This window comes from Adiantum capillus-veneris, chromosome 10, assembly GCF_014529385.1.
Source record: "Adiantum capillus-veneris isolate H3 chromosome 10, ASM1452938v2, whole genome shotgun sequence".
Classification (NCBI taxonomy): domain Eukaryota; kingdom Viridiplantae; phylum Streptophyta; class Polypodiopsida; order Polypodiales; family Pteridaceae; genus Adiantum; species Adiantum capillus-veneris.
The window spans coordinates 23,336,225-23,361,032 of record NC_140940.1 but is presented as its reverse complement, the minus strand read 5'-3'; the positions used below and the strand labels follow the sequence as shown (position 1 = coordinate 23,361,032).

The following is a 24,808-nucleotide window of genomic DNA, read 5'->3' as shown; positions in this document are numbered from 1 at the left end:
GCTTCCCCTTTCCATGGTGCGGCTTTTGTGCTGGATCCAGAGTTTCAAGGTGCAGGACAGGAGCATGATGGGGAGGTGACCAAGCAATGGAACGAGATCTTGACCATGTTTCACCCTGATCGAGAAGAGCGCCGCAAAATCAAGGATCAACTTGCTATGTACAGGGATATGCGAGGATCATTTGGGCTTGTCGATGCCCAAGTTGATCGCACCAAGATCTCCTCAGTTTTGTGGTGGCAGGACTATGGCTCAGATGGGCCAGAGCTTCAGAGACTAGCTATCCGCATCCTCAGCCAAGCGGTTAGCTCCTCTTGCTTGGAGCAATTGTGGAGTGTTTATACCCACGTTGCATCCAGGAAGAGAAACCGACTTGCAGTGGAGAAAGCAAATGATCTTGTATTTGTGAGTGCAAACTTGCGTATGCTTTGCAAGTCGGCATCCAAAGTATCAGATCCCTTTCTACAATGGGAGATGGAGGCAGAGGCGGAGATACTTGAGGAGGGTGGATCTACAGAGGTTTTACATGAAGTGGATGATGCGGACGAGCCTGTTGGGGATGAGGATTGGGATGACATCCATGATCTCCATGACACCACTACAGATTGGCAGGCTGGCTCTTCTGCCACTGGTCCTTGAGCCTTGGCCCTTGACATGTTTCCATTATGGCATTTTGGCATCTATGTATTGAGCTCTTGAGTCCATAGTGGCTAGTCTTTACTCTTGAGCCTCGACTCTTATCTTTTCTCAGTGCTTACCTTTTTGTAGTGCCTTGGCTGGCCTTATAAGCCACACTTGAATTTATACTATATAGTCATAGTCTTTTAAGTTTTTAATCCGTCTTTCTGTCTATTCAACTTTATTGAGCTCTTCAATCTTTGCACTTCCTAGATAATGTTATTTGTGATGCACTTAGTATGTTATGAGGTGTCTATAACCCCGGTAAATTGAATTTACATCCGCAACCACTAACGCGCATCGCGCACAAGCGACATGTTGAAACTTAAAACATGCTTGAACATGATTCTAATTGTCCAAGTAGGTGTTAGAAGCTTGGCTTATAGTTGTTTCCTAACTTATAGGCTGTTTTGAGGCTAATTTCAGCGTTTTTTGGTGGACCGTTCCGGCGTTCGCGTTCCGGTCCCCGCCTATACGTTCCGGTACCGTTTCGAAGCCCCCCGTTCCCGTTCCCCGTTCCCGTTCCAAGTAACTTTGGGCTAAATGCACAAGAAAATTCCCCTGAAGGATTCTGATGGATTCTTATCGGAATGCTTATGATCATGCTGTGTGCAACCGGAGGATATGCATCTACACTAAGTGTCTGGACATGCACGGTCTGCCAACAGACTCACAAAAGTGCCAGATCACTTCTAAATCTAGACCGACTGGATTGACTGAACCCTTGTCGTGTTGTGGCTTGTCCACGGACACATAGGGTTGGATGTGTCACGTAACATCCCCTCCTTTTCAAAGTGAGGTACTGATACCAAACTGTATGGCATCAAGGGAGATCGCCAATAGCATCCGGAATCCTAGAAGGGACTCTTCGCCGGCCCACTCTAATGTGTGGGTCGTGCGGTACTTGAACTTCATAAAAGTCTGCAACGCTTGCTTCTTTGGGCCGCGCCGAAGGCGACACAAAGTCTTCTGAGGATCCTTTGATGTTTCAACTTCGTCAAGAGTCATGCTTCTTTCTTCTTGAAGAATCTCCATGGCTGAAAATTCCTCAAACCACTTCCAACGCAAAACCATGAACATACTATCACGTGACACATTCCAACCCTATGTGTCCGTGGACAAGTTACACCACAGCAGGGTTCAGTCAGTCCCGTCAAGTTAAATTAGCAGTGATCTGGCACTTTTGTGAGTCTATTCGTAGACCGTGCATGCCCAGCCACTTAGCATAGATGCATATCCTCCGGTTGCACACAGCATGATCATCGGAATTCCCATCAGAATCCATTAGCATCAGTTAGGGGAATTTTCCAGTGCATTTAGCCTATTTTCCTACTTATTATTTTTAAGTGACTTTCCAACAAAAGTAGATAGGGCAATTTTGCTAAGTTAATATATAAGCAAACCCAAGTTAGCACTTTCTGGCAAAAGAGGCAACAGGAGCTCCCGCTCAACAGGCAACTTCTCAACAGTACCCCCCCAGAACACCCCAACGTTTTTGGACCTCCTTCTTCGCGGGGATTCCCAGCAAAACCATCGCCTTGAAGCTTCCCTCTTCATTGGCGTTTTCATTCCCAGCAGATCAGCCCCATCCGTGGAGTTTTCCCGCGACCAAACCACCTCAGCACTTGGCGTTTTTATCCCTGCATTTCAGCGTTTCTATCAGAAACCACTAACGCTAGGAGGGCTGCCATACCAACGTTTTCAGCTTCAAGTAGATCTGCTGTCCAGCAATTTTCAGCATAAGAGATTGACATAAAAACGCAGCCAGAACAGGGCAGAAGGTCAGCGTTTTTATTCAGCCATGAGCCCCCAACACAACAATCATTTTCAGCCAGTAATGCAACAAGAAAAACAGTCATTTCCGCACCGAAACAGTCCAAGAATTTCAGCCTAAAGAAGATCCCAGATTTCAGCCATCATGTCACAAAGTGATGACGTGGCAGACAACAGAAACCTTAATTTTTGCCAGAAACCCTAAAAATTCTTGCAAACCCTAATTTTTGCCAAAAACCCTAATTTTCGAAAATCGCGGAGGTGAAAAAGCAAAAAAAAAAAGGAAATTTTCGGCGACGCAAATCTCAACTTTTTGCTATGATTTGGGAGAAAGAGAACTTGCTTTTTACTGGCTCTCATTGAGAGAGAGAATTTGCTTTTGCTTTCAGAAGCTCTCTGTGAGAGAGAGAAAAGAGCTTTTGCTTTCAAGCTTTTGGGGCTCTGCTTTTGGGCATCCCTTGTAACTTTAAATAAGTGGTTTGGGCATTCACTTCTCAGAGCATGTGGACGCAGAGTCTGAGAGTGAAACCCTAACCGCTCTCTTGTACTTTGAAGATTGATTAATACAAAAAGAAATACCGAAAGGGGCGCCAATCTTTGGGGCCAATATCTCTAGGCACGGAACTCCGCCGGGCCAGTGTAAAATCTATTGTGATCTGTGAATTGTTTGAAGTGGTTATTTGGTGCTGTCGTGATTGATTCTTGACTTGGAGTGTCCAAGTCTGTTACAGTGGTATCAAAGCACGGCCGATTTCTCTTCTACGGGAAATCAGATCCCCAATTTTTATTTTTTTTTCGGTTGTATAGTCCTCTGAGCTCATGACTCGGACCTTTTTAGGTTATTTGCGGGGGGAGTGATGAGGTAGTCATTGAGTAGCTTCATACCGTAGACTGTTTGTCTTGGGGGAGTGCTCAGCGGCGCTGTTTGTTGTGTCTTGTAACATGCATATGTGAGCATTTGTGTTGCATTGTGGTGTGCCAACTACTGAATATTTCGAATTAGATGAGTTTGCCTAAATATGTAATTTTAGTGCATCAAGACACCCGTGGAAGATTAGTGCGGTCTCGGTGTGATCGCTAATTTTACTATATCGGAATATCAAGAGTTCCGACTTGGACGGAAGGAGAAGCCAACTCCTTAACAAAAAAAAAAGAGAAAATTGATTTTCTCGGATTGTCCCTCGGAATGACCCTCAGAAATTTTTGAGCTAACTTGAGTTGTTTTGCAGATATGCTGTAATCGCGGACGATTACTTTTTTTCAAGAAGGGGGGATGTCACAAACTACTGACGTGTCTAAAGAACACAGCGAACCTTCAGATCACGGCAGAGGGGCCTAAACCCTAAGAAGAAGAAGCAACGAAGAAAGGTAAAGTCCGAAGGCGGTTCTTGGTTAACTTCAAGAACTTTCCTGCATTTGATGCGAAGTGGATGGAGGAGGAGGACCTAGCAGATACTCCTCGGATTGTGAAACTTTACCTCGATGTTTTGGTTTAGCATAGTCTACTCCAAACGGAACCCAGAATTCAGCTTGGCCGGAGATCTGGTGCAGTGGGATGCACAAGAGGGGAGTCACTCCGCTCCTTTGTCAACAGATGCATCGATTTTGATACTAAAGTCACTGATGTCTCTTTGAGCTTCAGGGATATTGATAGCTGACAGTATTCTGCTGGATGACTTTATGAAATGGAATTCTGATAATGATACTGATTTGTTTCTTCACTTCTTTTGAGTGCAGGAACTGATAGCCGAAATGACTGCAGCATTTTGGTCTGATTGATCTCGAATAGACATGGTTGCAATAGGGGTTAGTCAATCGGACATCGATGAGGTCCCGATTGGACCTAGATGTGATTGCCGATAAATCATGGTCTAAGATCCGAATGAATGTTGAATGTCATGTGATGTCCTGTGATGTCTAGTGATGTCCTGTGATGTCGTGTGATGTGACTGTCGATTTTGTACATGTGCTAGATGTGTGTTCCTAGTACGTAGGTACTTTCAGTCAATGTCTGCTAAGACGGTTTATGGCTTTCGTCGGTTTTGCAGGCGTAATCGCGGTCGATTACAATGCTTTCAAGAGGGGGGTATGTCACAAAGTGATGACGTGGCGAACAGCAGAAACCCTAATTTTTGCCAGAAACCCTAAAAATTCCTGCAAACCCTAATTTTTGCCAAAAACCCTAATTTTCAGAAATCGCGGAGATGGAAAAGCAAAAAAAAATTATTTTTTTTTTTGAAATTTTCGGCGACGAAAATCTCGGCTTTTTGCTATGATTTGGGAAAAAGAGAACTTGCTTTTTACTGGCTCTCATTGAGAGAGAGAATTTGCTTTTGCTTTTAGAAGCTCTCTGTGAGAGAGAGAGAAGAGCTTTTGCTTTCAAGCTTTTGGGGCTCTACTTTTGGGCATCCCTTGTAACTTTAAATAAGTGGTTTGGGCATTCACTTCTCAGAGCATGTGGACGCAGAGTCTGAGAGTGAAACCCTAACCGCTCTCTTGTACTTTGAAGATTGATTAATACAAAAAGAAATACCGAAAGGGACGCCAGTCTTTGGGGCCAATATCTCTAGGCACAGAACTCCGCCGAGCCAGTGTAAAATCTATTGTCATCTCTGAATTGTTTGAAGTGGTTATTTGGTGCTGTCGTGATTGATTCTTGACTTGGAGTGTCCAAGTCTGTTACACATCAAGTCGCCGTTGTCATCATCGTCGTCGTCATCGGCATAGTCCCATTGCATCAGTCCATTGCATACGCATTGTACACCTTTGTGCAATCAAGTAGACCACTCTCGCCGACGAGAGTGGGGCCTTCGGAGGAGGGTTTTACAACCTCTCGGTGTCGTATCTCTTCTCTCTCCTTCTCTCAGTCTCATTCACTTGCACGCACAATATCCACTCACTTTGTTCGTGATCATAGCACTCTCCACAAGAAGCTCTCTCTTTCCCAAAAGAACTAAAAGGAACCTTGAGCAATAAAGATCACTAATCTTGAGAAAATACAACATTCATTCCGCTGCACCTAACATTGGTATCAGAGCTTTGGAAGTGTTCTGCATTACTCAAGGAAAGAACCACAAGAACCGCAAGATTTTTTTTTGCTTGTTGCGATCGCACGAACCCAAGTTTACTTGGGCGTGGCGATTCCTAATCGTGTTTTGTTGAAGAGTGACAGGAATCCCTAGAAAGAAGAGCTTGTCCAGCCTCCCCTTGTGTCTCTTTTCACTCATTGAGAGCGGACCGTGCACTTAGCGGCCGGCCAATCGACGTGAGGTGGGAAAAAGCAACCTTGGTGTGAGCGCAAGGCCGCCAAGGGGTGCGCCCGCAGAAAAGGGTAGAACTCGGGTGAAGAGAAGATCCTTCTCCAACGCGATTTGCGAGCAAAAGAAGACCTCAAGAACCTCAAGAACCCTGGATTCTCACGAATCAAGGACCTCAAGACCCTCAAGAACCCAAGTTCCTCGTGAACTTCAGCACCCAAGACCCGCAGGAACCCAAGTTCCTCGTGAACTTAAGAACCCAAGACCCCAAGAGCCCACAAGAACCCACGATTGCAAATGATCATCACTCGAAGCAGATTGGATACTTCGCTTGGAAGTGAAGAGGATGAGAGAGGCGAAGAGGAATTTTCCCCACCAGGAGGTTTTTCCGACCCTTCCCCATCTACGACAAAGATTGCACTAACTCCTATGGAGGAGTTGGACCAAGAAAGAGAAGCAGAAAGAAAAGCCTACGAAGAAGATATGGCAGCCATCGAGCGTAAGTACCAAGAAAGAAGGGCAACCATAGAAGTAGAATTTTATCACGAGAACAAAGCACAAATGCAAGAGTTATTGCGACTCTTTTCTCAAGCTCAGGCACAGATGCAACAGAATCGGAAAACGGAGACTCTCTCAGTCTCTTCTTCTCCACAACATGACACACAGGAATTGCATGATGAGAAGCATGATGAATTGAATGATAATGATTTGCATGATGATTTGAAGCACAATGATAAGCATGATGATTTGGATGCCAATGATTTGCATAATGATTTGGATGACAATGACAAGCATGATGATTTGCATGATCAAGATGTGATTTCTCACAAGCATGATGATTTGCATGATCAAGATGTGATTTCTCACAAGCATGATGTGTTAGTGGATGCTTTTCCTAGCGAAGCTAACCTCGTTGTAGATTCGATCAGTCACGAAGATCTGATCTTGGCCTTCGAGTCGAGGTCCATAGATCCCCCACAAGAAGATTCGATAGATCCCGAAGAAGCGATCTTGGCTCTCGAGCCTTGGTCCAAAGAACCATCACAGGAAGTATTATGTGTTCGCATGATTGATACGCACGCATTGTTCGAGTGTTTCATTCGTGAAGGTTTCCTATATTTTAGTCAGCAACGTTATGTGATCCCTTTTCCTAGGCATGACATTGTAGAGCACGTTTCTCTCATGGATGAGCACGAATGTATGCGGATTGTTCATGAAAAGCTGAAAAGTTTGTATGTAAGGAAGTTGCATTCCATGTCTCTTCCTTGGCATGACACAGTTTCTGAAAGAGCACATGATAGTATGAGCACCAAACATGGGCATTTCCATTGTGATTTGCCACATTTGATTGATTTTGATCAAACAGAAAAGATTCGATTTCCTTGTTTGCATGTGTTTGATGAACGGGTTGTCACTCCGTCTATATGTTCATCTACATTGCATACACAATCTTTAGAGAAGACAAGATTTTTTTCCTTCACTTTACATGGAATGGGTATATTCATGGTTTTGTGTTGGAGATGGTTTCAGGAATTTTCAGCCATGGAGATTCTTGAAGACGAAAGAAGCAGGACTCTAGACAAAGTTGAAGCAAGAAAGGAGCCACAGAAGACTTTGTGTCGCTTTCGGCGCGGCCCAAAGAAGCAAGCGTTGCAGACCTTTATGAAGTTCAAGTACCGCACGACCCACCCATCAGAGTGGGCCGGCAAAGAGTCCCTTCCAGGATTCCGGATGCTGTCGGCGATCTTCCTCAACGCCATACAGTTCGGTACCACTATCTCACTTTGAAAAGGAGGGGATGTCACGTGACACATTCCAACCCTATGCATCCGTGGACAAGCTACACCACAGCAGGGTTCAATCAGTCATGTCAAGTTAGATTAGCAGTGATCTGGCACTTTTGTGAGTCTATTCGTAGACCGTGCGTGCCCAGTCACTTAGCATAGATGCATATCCGCCGGTTGCACACAGCATGATCATCGGAATTCCCATCAGAATCCATTAGCATCAGTTAGGAAAATTTTCCAGTGCATTTAGCCTATTTTCCTATTTATTGGTATTTTCACTTATTATTTTTAAGTGACTTTCCAACAAAAGTAGGTAGGGCAATTTTGCTAAGTCAATATATAAGCAAACCCAAGTTAGCACTTTCTAGCAGAAGAGGCAGCAGGAGCTCCCGCTCAACAGGCACCAAGAACACCCCAGCGTTTTTGGACCTCCTCCTTCGTGGGGATTCCCAGCAGAACCATCGCCTTGAAGCTTCCCTCTTCATTGGCGTTTTCATTCCCAGCAGATCAGCCCCATCCGTGGAGTTTTCCCGCAACCAAACCACCTCAGCACTTAGCATTTTTATCCCTGCATTTCAGCGTGTCTATCAGAAACCACTAACGCTAGGAGGGCTGCCATACCAACGTTTTCGGCTTCAAGTAGATCTGCTGTCCAGCGATTTTCAGCATAAGAGATTGACATAAAAACGCAGCCAGAACAGGGCAGAAGGTCAGCGTTTTTATTCAGCCCTAAGCCCCCGACACAACAGTCATTTTCAGCCAGTAAAGCAACAAGAAAAACAGTCATTTCCGCACCGAAACAGTCCAAGAATTTCAGCCTAAAGAAGATCCCAGATTTCAGCCATCAAGTCGCCGTCGTCATCATCGTCGTCGTCATCGCCATAGTCCCATTGCATACGCATTGTACACCTTTGTGTAATCAAGTAGACCACTCTCGCCGACGAGAGTGGGGCCTTCGAAGGAGGGTTTTACAACCTCTCGGTGTTGTATCTCTTCTCTCTCCTTCTCTCAGTCTCATTCACTTGCACGCACAATATCCACTCACTTTGTTCGTGATCATAGCACTCTCCACAAGACGGAAAGCTCTCTCTTTCCCTAAAGAACTAAAAGGAACCTTGAGCAATAAAGATCACTAATCTTGAGAAAATACAACATTCATTCCGTTGCACCTAACACATACCTATTCCATGTAAAGTGATTGGAAAAAATCTTCTCTTCCTCAAAGACTGTGCATGCAATGTAGATGAACAAATAGACCGAGTGCCAAACCGTTCACCACATACACGCAAACAATGAGATCGAATCTTGTCGTGCTGATCTAAATCAATCAACTGTGGCAAAACACAATGGAAATGGGCATGCTTGGTGCTCATACTTTCATGTGCTCTTTCTACCAATGTGTCATGCCAAGGAAGAGACATGGAATGTGACTTCCTTGAATGCATACTTTTCAGCTTTTCATGAACAATCCGCATACATTCGTGCTCATTCATGAGTGAAACGTGCTCAACGTACAATAGGTCATGCCTAGTAAGTGGGATCACATAAAGACGCTGAAAAATACAGAAAACGATCACGAATGAAACACTCAAACAATGCGTACATATCAATCATGCGAACACATAATACTTCCTGTGAGGGTTCTTTGGACCTAGGCTCGAGAGCCCAAATCGGTTCTTCCTGAATGACCAAATCGTCCTGTGGGGGTTCTTTAGACCTCGACTCGAAAGCCAAGATCGGTTCTTCGTGATTGATCGAATCTACAACGAGGTTAGCTTCTACTAACTCATCATCTTTGTGAACAATCACATCATCTTCATGCAACTCATCATGCTTGTGAGAAATCACATCTTGATCATGCAAATCATCATGCTTGTTATTGTCATCCAAATCATTATGCTCATCATTGTCAATCAAATCATCATCATGCTTCTCATAATCATGCAAATCCTGTGTGTCATGCTTGAGAGAAGAAGAGACTGAGAGAGTCTCCATCTCCTGAATCTCTTGCATCTGTGCCGGCACTTGAGAAAAGAGTCGCAAGAACTCTTGCATGTGTCGGTCGTGCTGTTCTTGTCTTGCCTTTCTTTCTGCTTTGTCTTCTACGTGTCTGCGTTTCATTTCTACCATTCTTTCTGCATTTTTTGCTTCGTGTTCTAAATTCCTTTCCATAAACATCAGCTTCAAGGCCTCCATAGGAGTTAGTGCAATCCTTGTCGTAGATGTGAAAGGGGGAGGGTCGGAAAAACCTCCTGGTGGGGAAAATTCTTCGTCGCCTCTCTCATGCTCATCACCTCCAAGCGAAGTATCCATTCCGCTTCGAGTGATGACCATTCTGAAGTCGTGGGTTCTTGTGGTCTTGGGTTCTTAAGTTCAAGAGGAACTTGGGTTCTTGCGGGTCTTGAGGTTCCTGAGGTTCTTGAGGTTTTCTTTCTCTTGCAAACCGTATTTGAGAAGGATCTTCTCTTCACCTGAGTTTTACTCCTTTCCGCGGGCGCACCCCTTGGCGGCCTTGCGCTCACACCAAGGTTGCTTTTTCCCACCTCACGTCGATTGGCCGGCCGCTAAGTGCACGGTCCGCTCTTAATGAGTGAAAAGAGACACAAGAGGAGGCTGGACAAGCCCTTCTTTCCTAGGATTCCTGTTACTCTTCAAAAACACGATTAGGAATCGACATCCCCAAGCGAACTTGGGTTCGTGCGACCTCAACAAGCAAAAAAAAAACTTGTGATTCTTGTGGTTCTTTCCTTGAGTGATACAGAACACTGCCAAAGCTCTGATACCAACGTTAGGTGCAACGGAATGAATGTTTGCGCTTTGCTCAAGATGAGTGCTCCGAACTGTGCTCAAGGTTCCTTTTAGTTCTTATGGAAGGGAGAGCCTTCCGTTCTTAATGGAAAGTGCTATGATCACAAACAAAGTGAGTGGACACTGTGCGTGCAAGTATATGAGGCTGAGAGATAGAGAGAGAAGAGAGAGAAGACGCCAGAGACGTAAAACCCTCCTCCGAAGGCCCCACTCTCGTCGGCGAGAGTGGTCTACTTATGATTGCACAAACTGGTACAAACTGAATGTATGGGACTCATGCAAGTCTAGGCTATGTCAACGATGACGACGGGGATGACGACACCGACCTAAGGGCTGAAATCTGCAAGCTTGTATCTGCTGTCCAAAAACGCTATGGGCTGAAATCTGCTACAGTCCAAAAACGCTGATTTTGGGGGCAGATTCTTTAGGTCTTTGACATTGAAAATCTGCAGGTTTTAGGGCTGAAAACTGAGGTTCTTAAGGGCTGAAAACTGTTGTTCTTTCCGGGCTGAATCTGCTACTCTTTAGGGCTGAATCTGCTATGACCAAAAATGCTAGTCACAAGGGGTTCTGCTGGCGATGGCAAGGCTGAAAACGCTGGTGTTTGCAAGCTGTTGAAAACGCTAGGCTTGGGCTGACTTACGGTGAAGATCTGCTGATGCAAAAACGCTAAGGCAAGGGACTTGCTGGCGATGATCCAAATGCTGAAAACGCAAGGCTGATACAGCTGTATCTAGGCGATGGTGCTTGATGGAGAAAACGCTAGAGGGATGGTTCTTCTTGCTTGGAGGGAAAATCCACCAAGGGGTCTTGTTGAGAAGTTGCCTGTTGAGCTTGGCTCCTGTTGCCTCTTCTGCCAAATAGTGCTAGTCTAGGTTTGCTTATATACAAACTTACTCAATTTGCCCTACCTACTTTCCAACAAAAGTCACTTAAAAATAATAAGTGAAAAATGTCAAAAATAGGGAAAATAGGCTAAATGCACTAGAAAATTCCCCTCAAGGATTCTGATGGATTCTGATCGGAATGCTTATGATCATGCTATGTGCAACCAGAGGATATGCATCTACACTAAGTGTCTGGACATGCACGGTCTGCGAACACACTCACAAAAGTGCCAGATCACTTCTAAATCTAGACCGACTGGATTGACTGAACCCTTGTCGTGTTGTAGCTTGTCCACGGACACATAGGGTTGGATGTGTCACGTGACAGATGAGGACATCAATGGTTCTTAAGGGGGGAAGTATGTTATGTCCCGCTCGAGAGGGGATCTAGCCCAGACACCATCAGAATGGGCGTCGTGTCCGGGCGGACGCAGTGTGAACACGGCCAACGTGGCCGGCCATTATTATAAAAGGGAAGCCAAGGCCTCATTTGCAGTTATCGACCCCCACTGGCAGAGTGCCAGGAGTACGCGAGGTCACCTGGAGGAGGTGAGGCTGGGCGGTATGGGACGCTCAGTCTTACAGGTGCACGCCTACATCCTCGGATGCTACCCCAGCACGGGGAACTGCCGGACGGTGGCTATGGTCGGGTGGTTCGTCCGACGAGTGTCTGTAGGCGGTCCGTGTAGCCAAGTGATCCACTCCTTTAGTTCGTTTTACTTGCAGAAGAGGGAAAGTCCTGTTAGCAGAAGGAAAGTGGAAACACTCTCTCAGTCAGTGGTCAAAACAAAACAAAGAAGAATAGAGGACAGGCAATGCCCCAGTTCCTGTGCTTGTAAGAATCTCCCTTAGTAATAAAGAAATTCTCTTTATGAGGGGAACCAGCCTATCTTCTGGTCCCCAATGATGTGTCAAGCTCTCTCTCTCTCTCTCTCTCTCTCTCTCTCTCTCTCTCTCTCTCTCTCTCTCTCTCTCTCTCTCTCTCCAAATTCTCTTGAGTATATGAATTGCATTTTAAAAGTAAGTTTACGCTTCCATATTTTTGTGACAGGGAGAGCTTGAGACACGAGGGAGGGATGGATGTCACAAACTGTTGACGTGTCAAGCCACTGAAGAACGGAGCCAACATGCAGATCCCAGTCGAGAAGCATAAACCCTAGAAGCAGCTAAAAAAGCAGAAGCAACAGAAGAAGTTTCACCAATAGGCAAAGTCTTGATGAGTCGCCTATTTTTAAAGAGGAGTTCTCGATGGGGTCCAAGTGACCTAAAGACAATAAATAAAGCAGGACCAACGCACACACATAAATCTTATGCACAATCAAGTGATGACGTGGCATTGCTGCACAGATCCCCCGCAAAACACGCTGACATGCTGACATGGAAACCCGTACGGAATTCCGCATTTTACGCTGATTGTGCTGACAAGGCAACTGTACGGATTTCCATAATTTGCGCTCGCTGATTTTCAGCACCAGCTTTTGGGCCAGATGCTTTTAGAGTTTGATGCTTTTCATGTAACTGCTTTTCATAGGCCAAGGGCCTTTAAATATATGCGGAGGGCTCATACTCTGGCACTCTTCCAGGTGAAGTGCAGAGCGCAAGTACCGGCATTGTACTAAGTTCAAGCAATATAAAGCAATACCGAAAGGGGTGCCAAGGTTTGGGGCGGAACTCCGCCACTCTGCATCTCGTGTGTCATGCATCTCTTTCAGTTCAATCGTTATTTGAAGTGCTTAAAGTTGTTCAATCTGTTCTTTTCTGTTGGCACGTGATGCTCATCTCCGTGACAATGGACTTGAGAAAGAGAGGTAGAAGCCACATTTGTTCTTTGAGGTGTTGTGCTTTCCGCAAGAAAAGAAGAGGTGGAAGCTGCTCCATGTCCAAGCTTAAAGCTTTAGGAAGGAGAGTAGCTCAATAGAGAGAGACGTTAAGAGCTTGAGAAAGAGGGGAAGCTTGAGACAAGCCCCCAAATTTGCCCTCCAAATAGCCCCAAACAACCCCAAATATGCCCCCAAATGGCTAGTTAAAAGAACACTTACTTCTTTAGTTGACCGTTCCAAATGCCTGTTTTGCCCCGTTCTGAGCAATGTCCACAGAAAACCTGTAAACAGTTACATTGCACCTACTAGGTTTTGGTTTCTACCTGTAAAATAAAAATTTACAATTTGGAAAAATTGTAAAATTTTTCCTAGTTTAGTTATATTTTTTAAAAAACCTGCAAAATTTTGGAGAAAAATCGTAAATTTTAAAAGACCAATTTTTTCTATTTGTTTCGAAAAATGTTCTTTGGGAACAATGGTTCTGAGTCGCCATTCCGGTCACAACCCGTTCCGGAACAGTGTTTCGTTCCTAACTCCGTTCCAAGAGCCGGACCCGTTCTGGAACGCTGTTTCAGAACATTTAGGCCACGTTCCACCCGTTCCCTATTACTATGCCATAGATTGTGTACAACAGGCTGCTAAAATTTCGAAAGAGAGAAGCGCCTCCAACTAGGGGGATGGTCGAACCACCCTCCAGACTCTCGAAGCACCACCTTAACCAGTTGTAGCCATACTAGATGCCTGTAGCAAGAACAGCTACCACGCAGCTGACCAAGAATAAGTAACGAGCTGACCGAGCCATGCGAACATGCATCTCAACATTTTCAGTATGGATCTCCACATGGAGAGGATAGTTACAGAATCTTCGGAGATACGTAAGGCTGCCATTTTCTTGAAAGGAAATGCGCTTCAGTGATGGATCGCATTGTTGAACCAAGGTCAGGTCAAGCATCCACATGGTCCACTTCAAGCAGCTTTTCGCACCTGCGTGGTTTACAAACACTTTTAAAGTGGATGTGATGACAACATGGCACGAGTTAAAAGCGGAAAAATGTGCGCACCTTGAAAAGTACAATAAGGAGATCTAGCTGCAATGTTGTCAATCAGCACCTACTCGCTTTTGCCATTGTTAGAACAGATTGTTGTGGATTGCCCAAGGAATCGGGGACCACTGTACAAAGACTCACTTGAATGAGAATGTGACCGTGGCCAATAATTTGTCGAAAGGAAATTCCGGTGGATTTGATGGCAACAAGAGAGAGTCCATGGGCAAACAGTTTTCAGCCAAGGGCAATGTTTCTGCAAAGCCTTTTGTACCTTACACAAAGAAACCCTCCCCTGATGTAGCTGACAAGTTGAAGAATTCTGGGCGAGGACAAGGAGAGAAAAGGCACTTTTCTAACAAATCGTTTGAAGAAAGAAATTCTCTGAGAGGAGACAAGAAATGCTATATTTGTGTACTGGCAGCCTGCTTGCCTTGGGCATTTTTTCAGAAGAGGAGGAGCCTAAGGCCCGATGGTGCCTCCGTGCCATGTGCAGCCCTCCCCATGCCTCTACCACCTCATGGATGCCCTCCTCGATCCACTCAGCTGGTGGATATCTAAGCTTTTGTGACGTTTTTGGCAAGTGCAGGGCAGTGCCCTCGCGGTGCCCTCACCCCATCGGCACCGGATTCAGCATTCGGGATTCACCCTCCACATGGGGTCAAACAACCCCCTGTGAGGAAGAATCTTTAAAAATTTTATTACATGAGATCATGACCCATGTAAAAGAGTAAAATCCATTGATAGTCCACCTCTAGGAGCCACCCTGCGCAGATGACATGATACTAGCTATACAATCACATCAAACAATCCTTTATACCCAAAGGAATCCAGGAAAAGCCCAGATTCACTATGAAGGAAAGTACAAGATAACACTCGCAGTAGTCATCTACAAGAAGACCATATAGCACAAACAAGCATTCAAAAAAGCACACTGCACTCACCTTGCAGCCATAGAGCCAATATAAGCTAGCAACACACCAAGACAGCTATGCAAGGTTTCTTAGGGACTCGTAAGGATCACAAAAGGTAGGTCGCAAATAAGCATCACAGCTCTTGGTCTTCTGATGTACTGCGAGTGGATTTCCACTGTTGCATAGTAATTTTCCTGGATTGGAAACTCCTTTGTGGACGTGAAGACACTCATGCATGCGCGCGCACAAACACACACACACACACACAAAGTTCGCTTCGTACTCTCGTTCCACAGGCGGTGACAAGTGCAGCGGTCTTTTGAGCCATGGCTATTGTAATGCAAAACTAAAAGGCAGAGAGCGCTCACCTCCTCCTCGCACTCCATCTTCGATCGCGGTCTATTCTGGTACTCGTCCAAACTCCAGAGAGAAGCTTAACCCAACTTAACGAATTGCATGACGATAGTGACACACAGAGACCGTGCAATGGGCTCCGCCGTCAACGTCACGCCTGAAAGAGTAATATTTACGAGCGGTCTGAAAGAGTAATATTTACGAGACCGCTCGTGGAGTCTGGACTACAGGAGCGGCACAAATTTTGTTGGGCAAATTACCAAAATACCCTTCCAATTTGCCGAAATTCCCCATTCGTCCCTCTTATTTTTAAAATTCCCAAAAAGCCCCTTGTATTCTCTCAGCATACGGTTTCGTTCGAAACTGTTGAAAAAAACAGCGAGCAGCACCGAAACTATCGCGCAGGAAAATTGTCGCCTCGCCAGCTTTGAGTCTCAGCAACGCAGGCAGCCAGCTCTAAGTCGCAGCAACGTAGGCCATTGTCTGCTTACACGGCGGGCCTTGAGGTCGACAGGTCACAAAAACGAGGGAGTCTTCAGTGCATCTCTCTCCACAGACTAGTTGGGAGCCTTTTGTGCGATGTATGCGAATGGCTATGTGCAAGGCAAATGTCCATCCGCATAGTGCAAGATACAGATTGATGCAAGAGCTCGTTGTTGTTTGTATGTAAAGAAGTGTGGTATTGCGGGTACACACAAGAGGGCAACCATGGCTGAGAGTAATGCAAATACATCAGAGAATAATGCTACCATGTCTGCAACTCTTTCTCTTGGTACTCAATTTGAATCTCTTGATGTGCTTCGTTCAAAGGTTCAAGAACAAGCAATCAAGTCTCATTTGGAGCTTAGGCATGCTAAGCGTGATCGATCCAGATATACCGTTGTATGCAAGGCAGAGCGATGCATGTGGCGCTCGCATGCGTCTTTGGTCTCTGGTGGACCTGGGTGTATGGTCAAGGCATTTCATGATGAGCACACTTGTGGTGGTGCTTCACAACTTGGAAACAAGGAAGCCACTGTTGAATGGGTTGCAACAAGGTACGTAGAGAAACTTCGAGACCATCCAATGTATAGGCCAAAGGAGCTCATGGCCGATTTGCGTCGAGAAGTTGGAGTGTCAATTTCGTACAAGATTGCTTGGAAGGCGAAGCAACATGCTTTGGGTATTATTCATGGTGATCATGCAAAATCTTATGGAAAGCTTCAGTCTTATTGCGACAAGCTTGTGGCTAGCAATCCGGGCACTGTGGCCCATTTGCAGAAAACCACTGAAGGTCGTTTTTTTCGAATGTTTCTTGCGTTCGGAGCATGCATCACTGGTTTCACGCATGATCGTGACTTTATTGGGTTGGATGGCACATTCCTGACAAGCAAATATCTTGGTGCTTTGTTGACAGCCACAGGGATTGATGCTATGGGGGGCTTGTTTCCGATAGCATTTGGTGTTGTAGATGCAGAAAATGAAGACAATTGGGTATGGTTTTTGCAAAATGTACATGATTGTATGGCGAGTGTCAATGCGATTACTTTTGTATCAGACAAGCAAAAAGGTCTTCTCCCAGCAGCGGAGCTTGTCTTTCCAGGATGTGAGCATGCATATTGTATGCGCCATTTGGATGCTAATCTCAAGAAGAAATGCAACAATGGAGAATTTATTCGGTTGTTTTGGGTAGCAGCTTATGCTAACACTATGAGCGACTATGACACGGCTATCCAAGGGATGAGAGTTATAAGTCCTGCCACGACGGACTACTTATTGACTACTTCACCCCCTTCTCATTGGGCGACGACACACTTTAAAGGAAAGCGTTTGTTACGAGATTGGGCACCCTCCTGTTGTAGTGGTTAACTGCAATTGGGATAGCTGGGCGTAATGGTTAATTATGTGCTGTCTATTTATTTTACTAATTGAGTTGATGATGATTTTGTAGAGTGGAATGCGGGGAGTTGATGAAGAGGCGACGGCAATTATTCTTGGCCATTTTATATTTGCACAGTATCTTAGAACATCATTTCAATAAGCCACTATGGCTCTGTAAATAGTTGTAGTGGGAACTCCCCTTATGGGTCATGCAAGAACTAATGAGCTTCACTCATTTGCAAAAGTAAAGTGGTTGTAAAAGAGGGGCCTCAATTTTTGGCACCTTAAACTCAAAGTAATATATTAAATACCAACTCCACAAGAGAGGTGCCGTGGAGTTTGGGGCTAGATTTAGGCCTTTCTCTTGCAGATTCTCTTCTCTACTCTCTTAAGCTATGGTTATTTTGTTGTGTACTCTCTAATCTAGTCTCCATCTCTTACACATCTCTTACACCTCCTTACAAGCTTGTCTATATCAATTCTCTGTTTACTGTGTGTATGTGTCATAGTCTAGGTGAGTGTGTGTGCTTGGAAATTGGAAGAAGAGGTGGACAGTTTGATGGTGATGGCTTGAAAGCTTATGTTGAGTACTTTAAGCGGTCGATCTCCCCCTCTTCACCCAACAGTGGTATCAGAGCCTCAGGTTCGAGGATTAATCGGCACCAGATTTCAGTTTTAAGAAGGAGTTTTCTCTAATCGACAAAACCCCAATTGCAATTCATCGACTTTGCAATTCAAGGATTCAAGGGTTCGTGGAAATTCGAAGTATAATTGATCGAGTTCACAGAAGAAAAACTCGATTGTTAATTGGTGGCTAATCGGCAATCAATTTTCAAATTCGGCTTCAAGACGATCAAGAACGGGTATGTTCAGTGGTTAAATTTAAGCACTAGTTAACCTTGCGTATACATGAAGATACGGACAAGACAGTGAGCTGACGCATAATTGAAAGAAGTCGAAAAGCTTAATTACAACTTTGAAAGAGAAGTTGAAATTGGGAACGAGAAGGCGGATTATGGTTTACTAAAGGAAAGAGAGAGCAAGAGTCAAAGCAAGCAGGGAAATTTGAGTCACATCGATTCGGCTTGTCATTGGGAAGCGGCATTGGAAAGCATAAACGAAGAGAAGAAAGAAGACGAGAAATTTATGTGGAAATCCTTGCTTACACACAAAAAAATTTCTCGATCGACCTATTCGAAAAAGCTCGAAATTGCTATCAGCATGGACGCCCAAGCTGTGTGAGTACTTTTGCCTTCTTGCACTCGGGCTGAAACCTCCTCCTTTAGTCACCATGTGCAATTCTTTAATGGCGCTGTCGTTCTCAGCCTGAGAGAGCTCGCTGTCTTCAACTTTTTCCATGCAATTGCAATTCACACCTTTTAAGTCAAAGTGTGGCCATTAAGAAAGCCTCAAAACTTTACGCGTTAAAAAGTGAGGCTATTAAGCTTCAAGCCTCAAAACTTTACCTCTTTAAAAAGTGAGGCCATTAAGCTTCAAAAAAAACAAAACAAAAAAAGAATGCCATTGAACATTAAGCTTAGAAGACATTCCTTACAAAGTTTGGCCAACTCAAGGGTTGAAGTGCATAAGAAGGTGGTCACTCTGTCCTAAGCCGGCAAGCGAGCATCAAAAAAAAAAAAAAAGAACAATACCTGCTCCATTGGCCTAGCTATACAAGAAACTCGAAAATAACATTCAATTTAATTGGATGGTTAAATTACTAAATGTAATACCATTAATTTTGGGAATACGAGAGATCGAGTGCCACAAAATTCAACTGGCTCGGTGACACACCGTCGAATTGTCTATTCTCTGGCAATTTCCTAGCGCATCGCCATTCTGGACTGGACGCCACCGCTCTTTTTCAGCTAAGTACATTACATTTCTGTTATTTATTTTATTTTATTCCACATATTGCATCTGTGAATATCCCAAATAGCCTTTTTAAGCATTACCATTTAATTATTTACTTTTTTTTTTAAGAAAAAGAAAGAAAAAAAGAAAAAAAAAAGAAAAAAAGAAAAGCACGCAATCATGGCACATCTTCCTCATGCACCCACGATTGCAGAGCAACTTCAAAATTTGCAGCAGTCACTCACATATGAACGCATGCGAAGGCAAGAACTTGAAGATAAATTATTACATTCTGCACGCACCGAATCTGCACCGACACCCAAGAAAAACAAAATTAGCAGAAAAGCCTTCACTTTCAAAGATTTTGATGGCACTAAAGATGCTAGCACGGTTCTAGCATGGGTTAGTCAGTTAGATGACTACTTTCATGATGAAGACTTTCCCGAGCGTGAAATGATAAAGTGTGCATCCAATCATCTCACTAGCAGCGCTGCATTGTGGTGGAACGCCACCAAACAACATGGAAGAAGACCACGCACCTGGAATGCATTCAAAAAAGTGTTTTTACCCCAATTTTTGCCAACACAGTACAAAGCTAAAGCACGACGTCAATGGGATTTAATTCGACAGGGTAGAAATGAAGATGTACAGGGTTACACTGACCGTTTTTGGAATTGTCTCATTCAATTGCAAGCTATTGAACATGTTAGTCGCAGGAAATTGAAGCGAAAGTACATATCAGGCTTGGCACTACAAATTAGTGCTGAGGTAGATATGTTCGAACCAGATTCTCTGTCAAAGACCATTAACTTGGCTCTCAACGCAGAAAAGAAGAAAGGTGGACATTCCTCTCACACTGATCAACCTGCTAACACTAACCGCAACAAGAGACCTCCCTTCTCTCCTAACTCTGACAGAAGCAAACACCAAAGCCGTACCTTTTTTAAAAGACGAAGATTTGACAATCCTCCTGCCACTGCTCATCCTCATACGAGCAACAACCACAACAACACTCAGCAACGAGGCGACCAACATCCTTTCAACCAGCGTTTTCCTCCAAATTCTAATGGTAACAAAAAGGTGAAGTGTTTTAAATGCTTTCAATATGGTCACTATGCAGATAAGTGCCCAAATGGTCATGCTAAGGGCAATGGTTAATCCAATGGCCATTCAAATGGAGTCAACAGGAATTCAAGTCAAAAACCCTTCAACAACAACCGCCCCAACGGAGCTACTCTTAACCTCATCGAAGATGCTACACCCGACGACAATGAAGTGGAAGTTAACTACGGTGAGGGATATGATCCTGATTATGATAACGATGACAACCCATCCTCAGGTACTCCTATATCTCCTCACACTTTGTTTAAAGTGCAAGGCATTGTTAAGGGTGAAAATGTCACCATTCTGCTAGATGATGGTAGTAGCCATGATTTCATTTCCACACGATTGGCACAACAACTATCACTCTCTGAAATTTCATCACCCCACAAGGTCAAAACTGTTTTTAATAATCAACGTTTTAATTGTAAAACTCAAGTCACTGTTGAAGTTTGCATTGGTGAATTCACACAAGCACGTACATTTTTGGTAGCACCATTGCATGGACTCGATATGATTTTGGGAATGCCATTTCGTCATGAATTTGACCCGTTGATTAATTATAAAACACGTACAATGTCTCTCACTCATAATAATAAAAAATTCTCCATCCAAGCAACACTGGCACATCAAAAATTTCCACTCCTCTCTCACACTCAAGCCAAACGAGCAATTCGAAAACAGGGGAAAACATATCTAGTATTGGTAAATCAAATTTCTGTTGAAACTGAAACTTCACGTAACTCCACACACGATGAATTTCTCTCACAATTTAAAGATTGTTTTATGCATGATCTCCCACCTGGAATTCCACCATCACGCCCAGAAGACCACCAAATTGACATCATACCGGGTAGTGAACCTCCTTGTAGAGCACCTTATCGTGTAAATCCTACCGCACACAGGGAAATACAAACTCAAATCATTGATTTACTTGACCGAGGCCTAATCCGACCTAGTAGTTCACCATACGGAGCTCCAGTACTTCTTGTCAAGAAGAAAAATGGAACCTTTCGTATGTGTATCGACTACAGGGCTTTAAACAAGATCACCATTAAGAATAGGTTTCCTATTCATAGAGTGGATGATCTACTAGACAAACTGAAAGGGGCAAACATCTTTAGCAAAATTGACCTTAAATCAGGATATCACCAAGTCAAAATGTTTGAACATGATGTCTACAAAACTGCTTTCAGAACACAAACTGGGCACTATGAATTTCTTGTCATGCCATTTGGTTTGACAAATGCACCAGCTACATTCACACGCATGATGAATCGAATTTTCATTGACCATCAAGATTTTACTTATGCACATGACGATGACTTCAAAACGACATGGTTGCACATGCTTGATAATTCTGTACACACATTTCTCGAATACACTATTCAAGAAAACTTCCTTTATTTCAAACAAAAATTGTGTGTGACTAAATCTTTTCGTACATTAATTATTGAAGAATTGCACAAACCACCTTATGCTGGACATAGAGGATTTGCTGCAACTTTTCAAAATTTATGTCGTGATTTCTATTGGCCTACTATGAGAATGGATGTTAAACAATATGTGTCCACTTGTTTGATTTGTCAAAAAATCAAAGCAGCTACAGGTAAGAAATTGGGACTTTTACACCCTCTCCCCATTCCTGAAAGACCTTGGGAACATATTTCAATGGATTTTGTTACTGGTTTCCCACTCACAACGCACAAACATGACATGATATGGACTATTATTGATCGTTTCTCTAAACAAGCGTACTTCGTTCCATGTAAGAAAACACTCACAGCACATCAAGCTGCACTTTTGTTTCTGAAGACTGTTTTTCCACATCATGGTTTGCCTAAAGTGACTATTTCCGATCGAGACTCAAAATTTTGTAGTGCTTTTTGGACTACTGTATTTGAAAATCTTGGCACTACACTTGACTTTACTTATGCATTTCATCCTGAATCTAATGGTCAAACCGAAGTCACCAACCGCACTATTATTGACTTGTTGAAGGCTTATGTTTCCTCTCAACCTAAGAAATGGGATGACTACCTACATATTTTGCAATTTGCATACAACAACACCACTCACACTGCCACGGGTAAATCTCCCTTTGAAATTATATACGGTCACTCACTTCCTACTCCTGCTTCACGTCTTTCTAATGTTGTGCCTGCCGCTAATGATTTCACTACTGACTTTCATGATATTTATGCAAGTGTGCATTCTGCCATTAAACACTCACAAGAACTTTACACCAAGCATGCTAACAAACACCGCAAGGCACACCAATTCAAAGAAAGTGATCATGTTTTACTTCGCATCGAAAAACGAAGGATCAAAAGTGTTGATACTAATGTCTTTGTTAAGCTTGCTCCTCATTTTTATGGACCTTTCAAAATTTCAGCTGTCATTAATGATGTTTCTTTTCGTTTAGAATTACCTGCACATTGGCACATTCACAATGCATTTCACATTAGTCTTTTACGACCATTCAGAGGACCCCTACCTACACACCACATTTACGAAGACCCACCTTCACTTGTAGACCAAGAAGAGCAACTCATCCCTGACAAAATAGTTGACCATGAGACCACCACTACACGCACTGGAATGGTTTATAACCGTTACCTTTTGACTTTCAAGGGCCACCCTAGAGAGGATGCCAAATGGATGCCTAAAAAGTTTTTTCGCAACTTTCCCAACCTTCTCCACACTTTCCATCACTCACGGTCCAGTTGATTTCTCTATTGAGCAACTGAGGACAGTTGCTATCCCTGGTGGGAGGGATGTTACGAGATTGGGCACCCTCCTGTTGTAGTGGTTAACTGCAATTGGGATAGCTGGGCGTAATGGTTAATTATGTGCTGTCTATTTATTTTACTAATTGAGTTGATGATGATTTTGTAGAGTGGAATGCGGGGAGTTGATGAAGAGGCGACGGCAATTATTCTTGGCCATTTTATATTTGCACAGTATCTTAGAACATCATTTCAATAAGCCACTATGGCTCTGTAAATAGTTGTAGTGGGAACTCCCCTTATGGGTCATGCAAGAACTAATGAGCTTCACTCATTTGCAAAAGTAAAGTGGTTGTAAAAGAGGGGCCTCAATTTTTGGCACCTTAAACTCAAAGTAATATATTAAATACCAACTCCACAAGAGAGGTGCCGTGGAGTTTGGGGCTAGATTTAGGCCTTTCTCTTGCAGATTCTCTTCTCTACTCTCTTAAGCTATGGTTATTTTGCTGTGTACTCTCTAATCTAGTCTCCATCTCTTACACATCTCTTACACCTCCTTACAAGCTTGTCTATATCAATTCTCTGTTTACTGTGTGTGTGTGTCATAGTCTAGGTGAGTGTGTGTGCTTGGAAATTGGAAGAAGAGGTGGACAGTTTGATGGTGATGGCTTGAAAGCTTATGTTGAGTACTTTAAGCGGTCGATCTCCCCCTCTTCACCCAACAGCGTTATGGGCATCTTACATCCAACATTGTTGAGTCATTGAATGCATGGTTGCTTGAGGCTAGAGATAAGCCTATCATATCTATGCTTGATATCATTCGTCGCCAATTAACAGCTTGGTTCTATGCACGTGGAATGGAGGGAAAGAAGGCATGTGAGTCTTTAGGAGATAGAGCACAGTTTGCATTGGTTGCAAACGTAGAGAAGAATTTGCGTGAGGTTGGAAATAGTGCTCGGCAATATCGAATCTTGCCCTCTAGTGATATGGTTTTTGAGATCTTGACAAGTACAAAAACATGTGTACTTGATGTATGTACAAGGTCATGCTCATGTAATAAGTGGAAAACATTTGAAATTCCATGTGCTCATGCTATTGCAGCTATTCTCTTCAAGAGAGAGTGTGTTCAATCATATGTACATAAGGCATATGCTTTGCAAGCCTATTGTAACACTTATAGTGGTGTCATAAGTCCAATTGTGGATGTTAGTGATCAATTGAAACCACCTGCCACACGTAGGCCACCTGGGCGTCCTAGAAAACTTCGTATTAGAACTGAGGATCGCTTCAAGAAAAGCGTATTTTCACATGCTCACGTTGTGGTGGTCTTGGCCACAATGAGCGTTCTTGCAAAGCTCCAATTGCAGATTGAATATGTAGCTGGGATGTGGCTTCATTTTGTGCGGGAAAGTCACAATGCGTGGGAGGAACTTTCTTTCCGATTATAGTGGGGATTTGGCTTCATTTTGTATTAGAAAGCCATACCACATTTTCCTTGCGATTTGCTCTATATGTAGCGAAGATTTGACTTGTCTTCATTTTGTGTCGAAAGCTTGAATGCATTACTCTCAGCATGTGAGAGATTTTCTTTCCGATTATAGCAAGGATTTGGCTTCATTTTGTATGAGGAAGCCATACCACATTTTCCTTGCGATTTTGTTGTATATGTAGCGGAGATTTGACTTGCCTTCATTGGTTGTCGAAAGCTTGAATTCATATGAACGATTTTCTCTCCAATTTGCTTAATTTAGGACTTGGGGGTATTTTGGGAATTTTCAAATTATTTAAGGGTATTTTGGGAAATTTTAGGTGTATTTTATGGGCAGATTAGGAATTTTGAAAATACGAGGGGCATTTTGGGAATTTCATCAAATTAGAGGGGTATTTTGGTAATTTTCCCAATTTTGTTTGTTGGTAGTGTGGCAATGCCTATCAAATGCTGTACA

At 43.6% G+C, this 24,808-nt stretch overlaps 2 protein-coding genes across 4 annotated transcripts in view; one reads left to right on the top strand and one right to left on the bottom strand.

The window, feature by feature from the left end:
* Positions 1 to 15,501, bottom strand: part of LOC147448550 (protein PARALOG OF AIPP2-like) — a 63,595-nt gene extending 48,094 nt beyond the window's left edge. Inside the window, exon 1 of one of the 3 annotated variants that reach the window (XM_086521110.1) lies at positions 15,333 to 15,501. In XM_086521110.1, the coding sequence (XP_086377236.1) occupies positions 15,333 to 15,350 (18 nt within the window). In that variant the 5' untranslated portion in view covers positions 15,351 to 15,501. Of the gene's footprint in view, positions 1 to 13,865; positions 13,907 to 14,994; positions 15,243 to 15,332 lie in introns of those variants that run through there. The other 2 variants (XM_086521111.1, XM_086521112.1) reach the window with 2 other exon arrangements.
* A 525-nt stretch (positions 15,502 to 16,026) lies between these two features.
* Positions 16,027 to 24,310, top strand: LOC147448549 (uncharacterized). The gene is made up of 2 exons (XM_086521417.1): positions 16,027 to 17,122; positions 23,586 to 24,310. The coding sequence occupies exons 1-2, from the start codon at positions 16,027 to 16,029 to the stop codon at positions 24,308 to 24,310; spliced, it is 1,821 nt and encodes a 606-aa protein (XP_086377543.1).
* Positions 24,311 to 24,808: the final 498 nt, after the last annotated feature.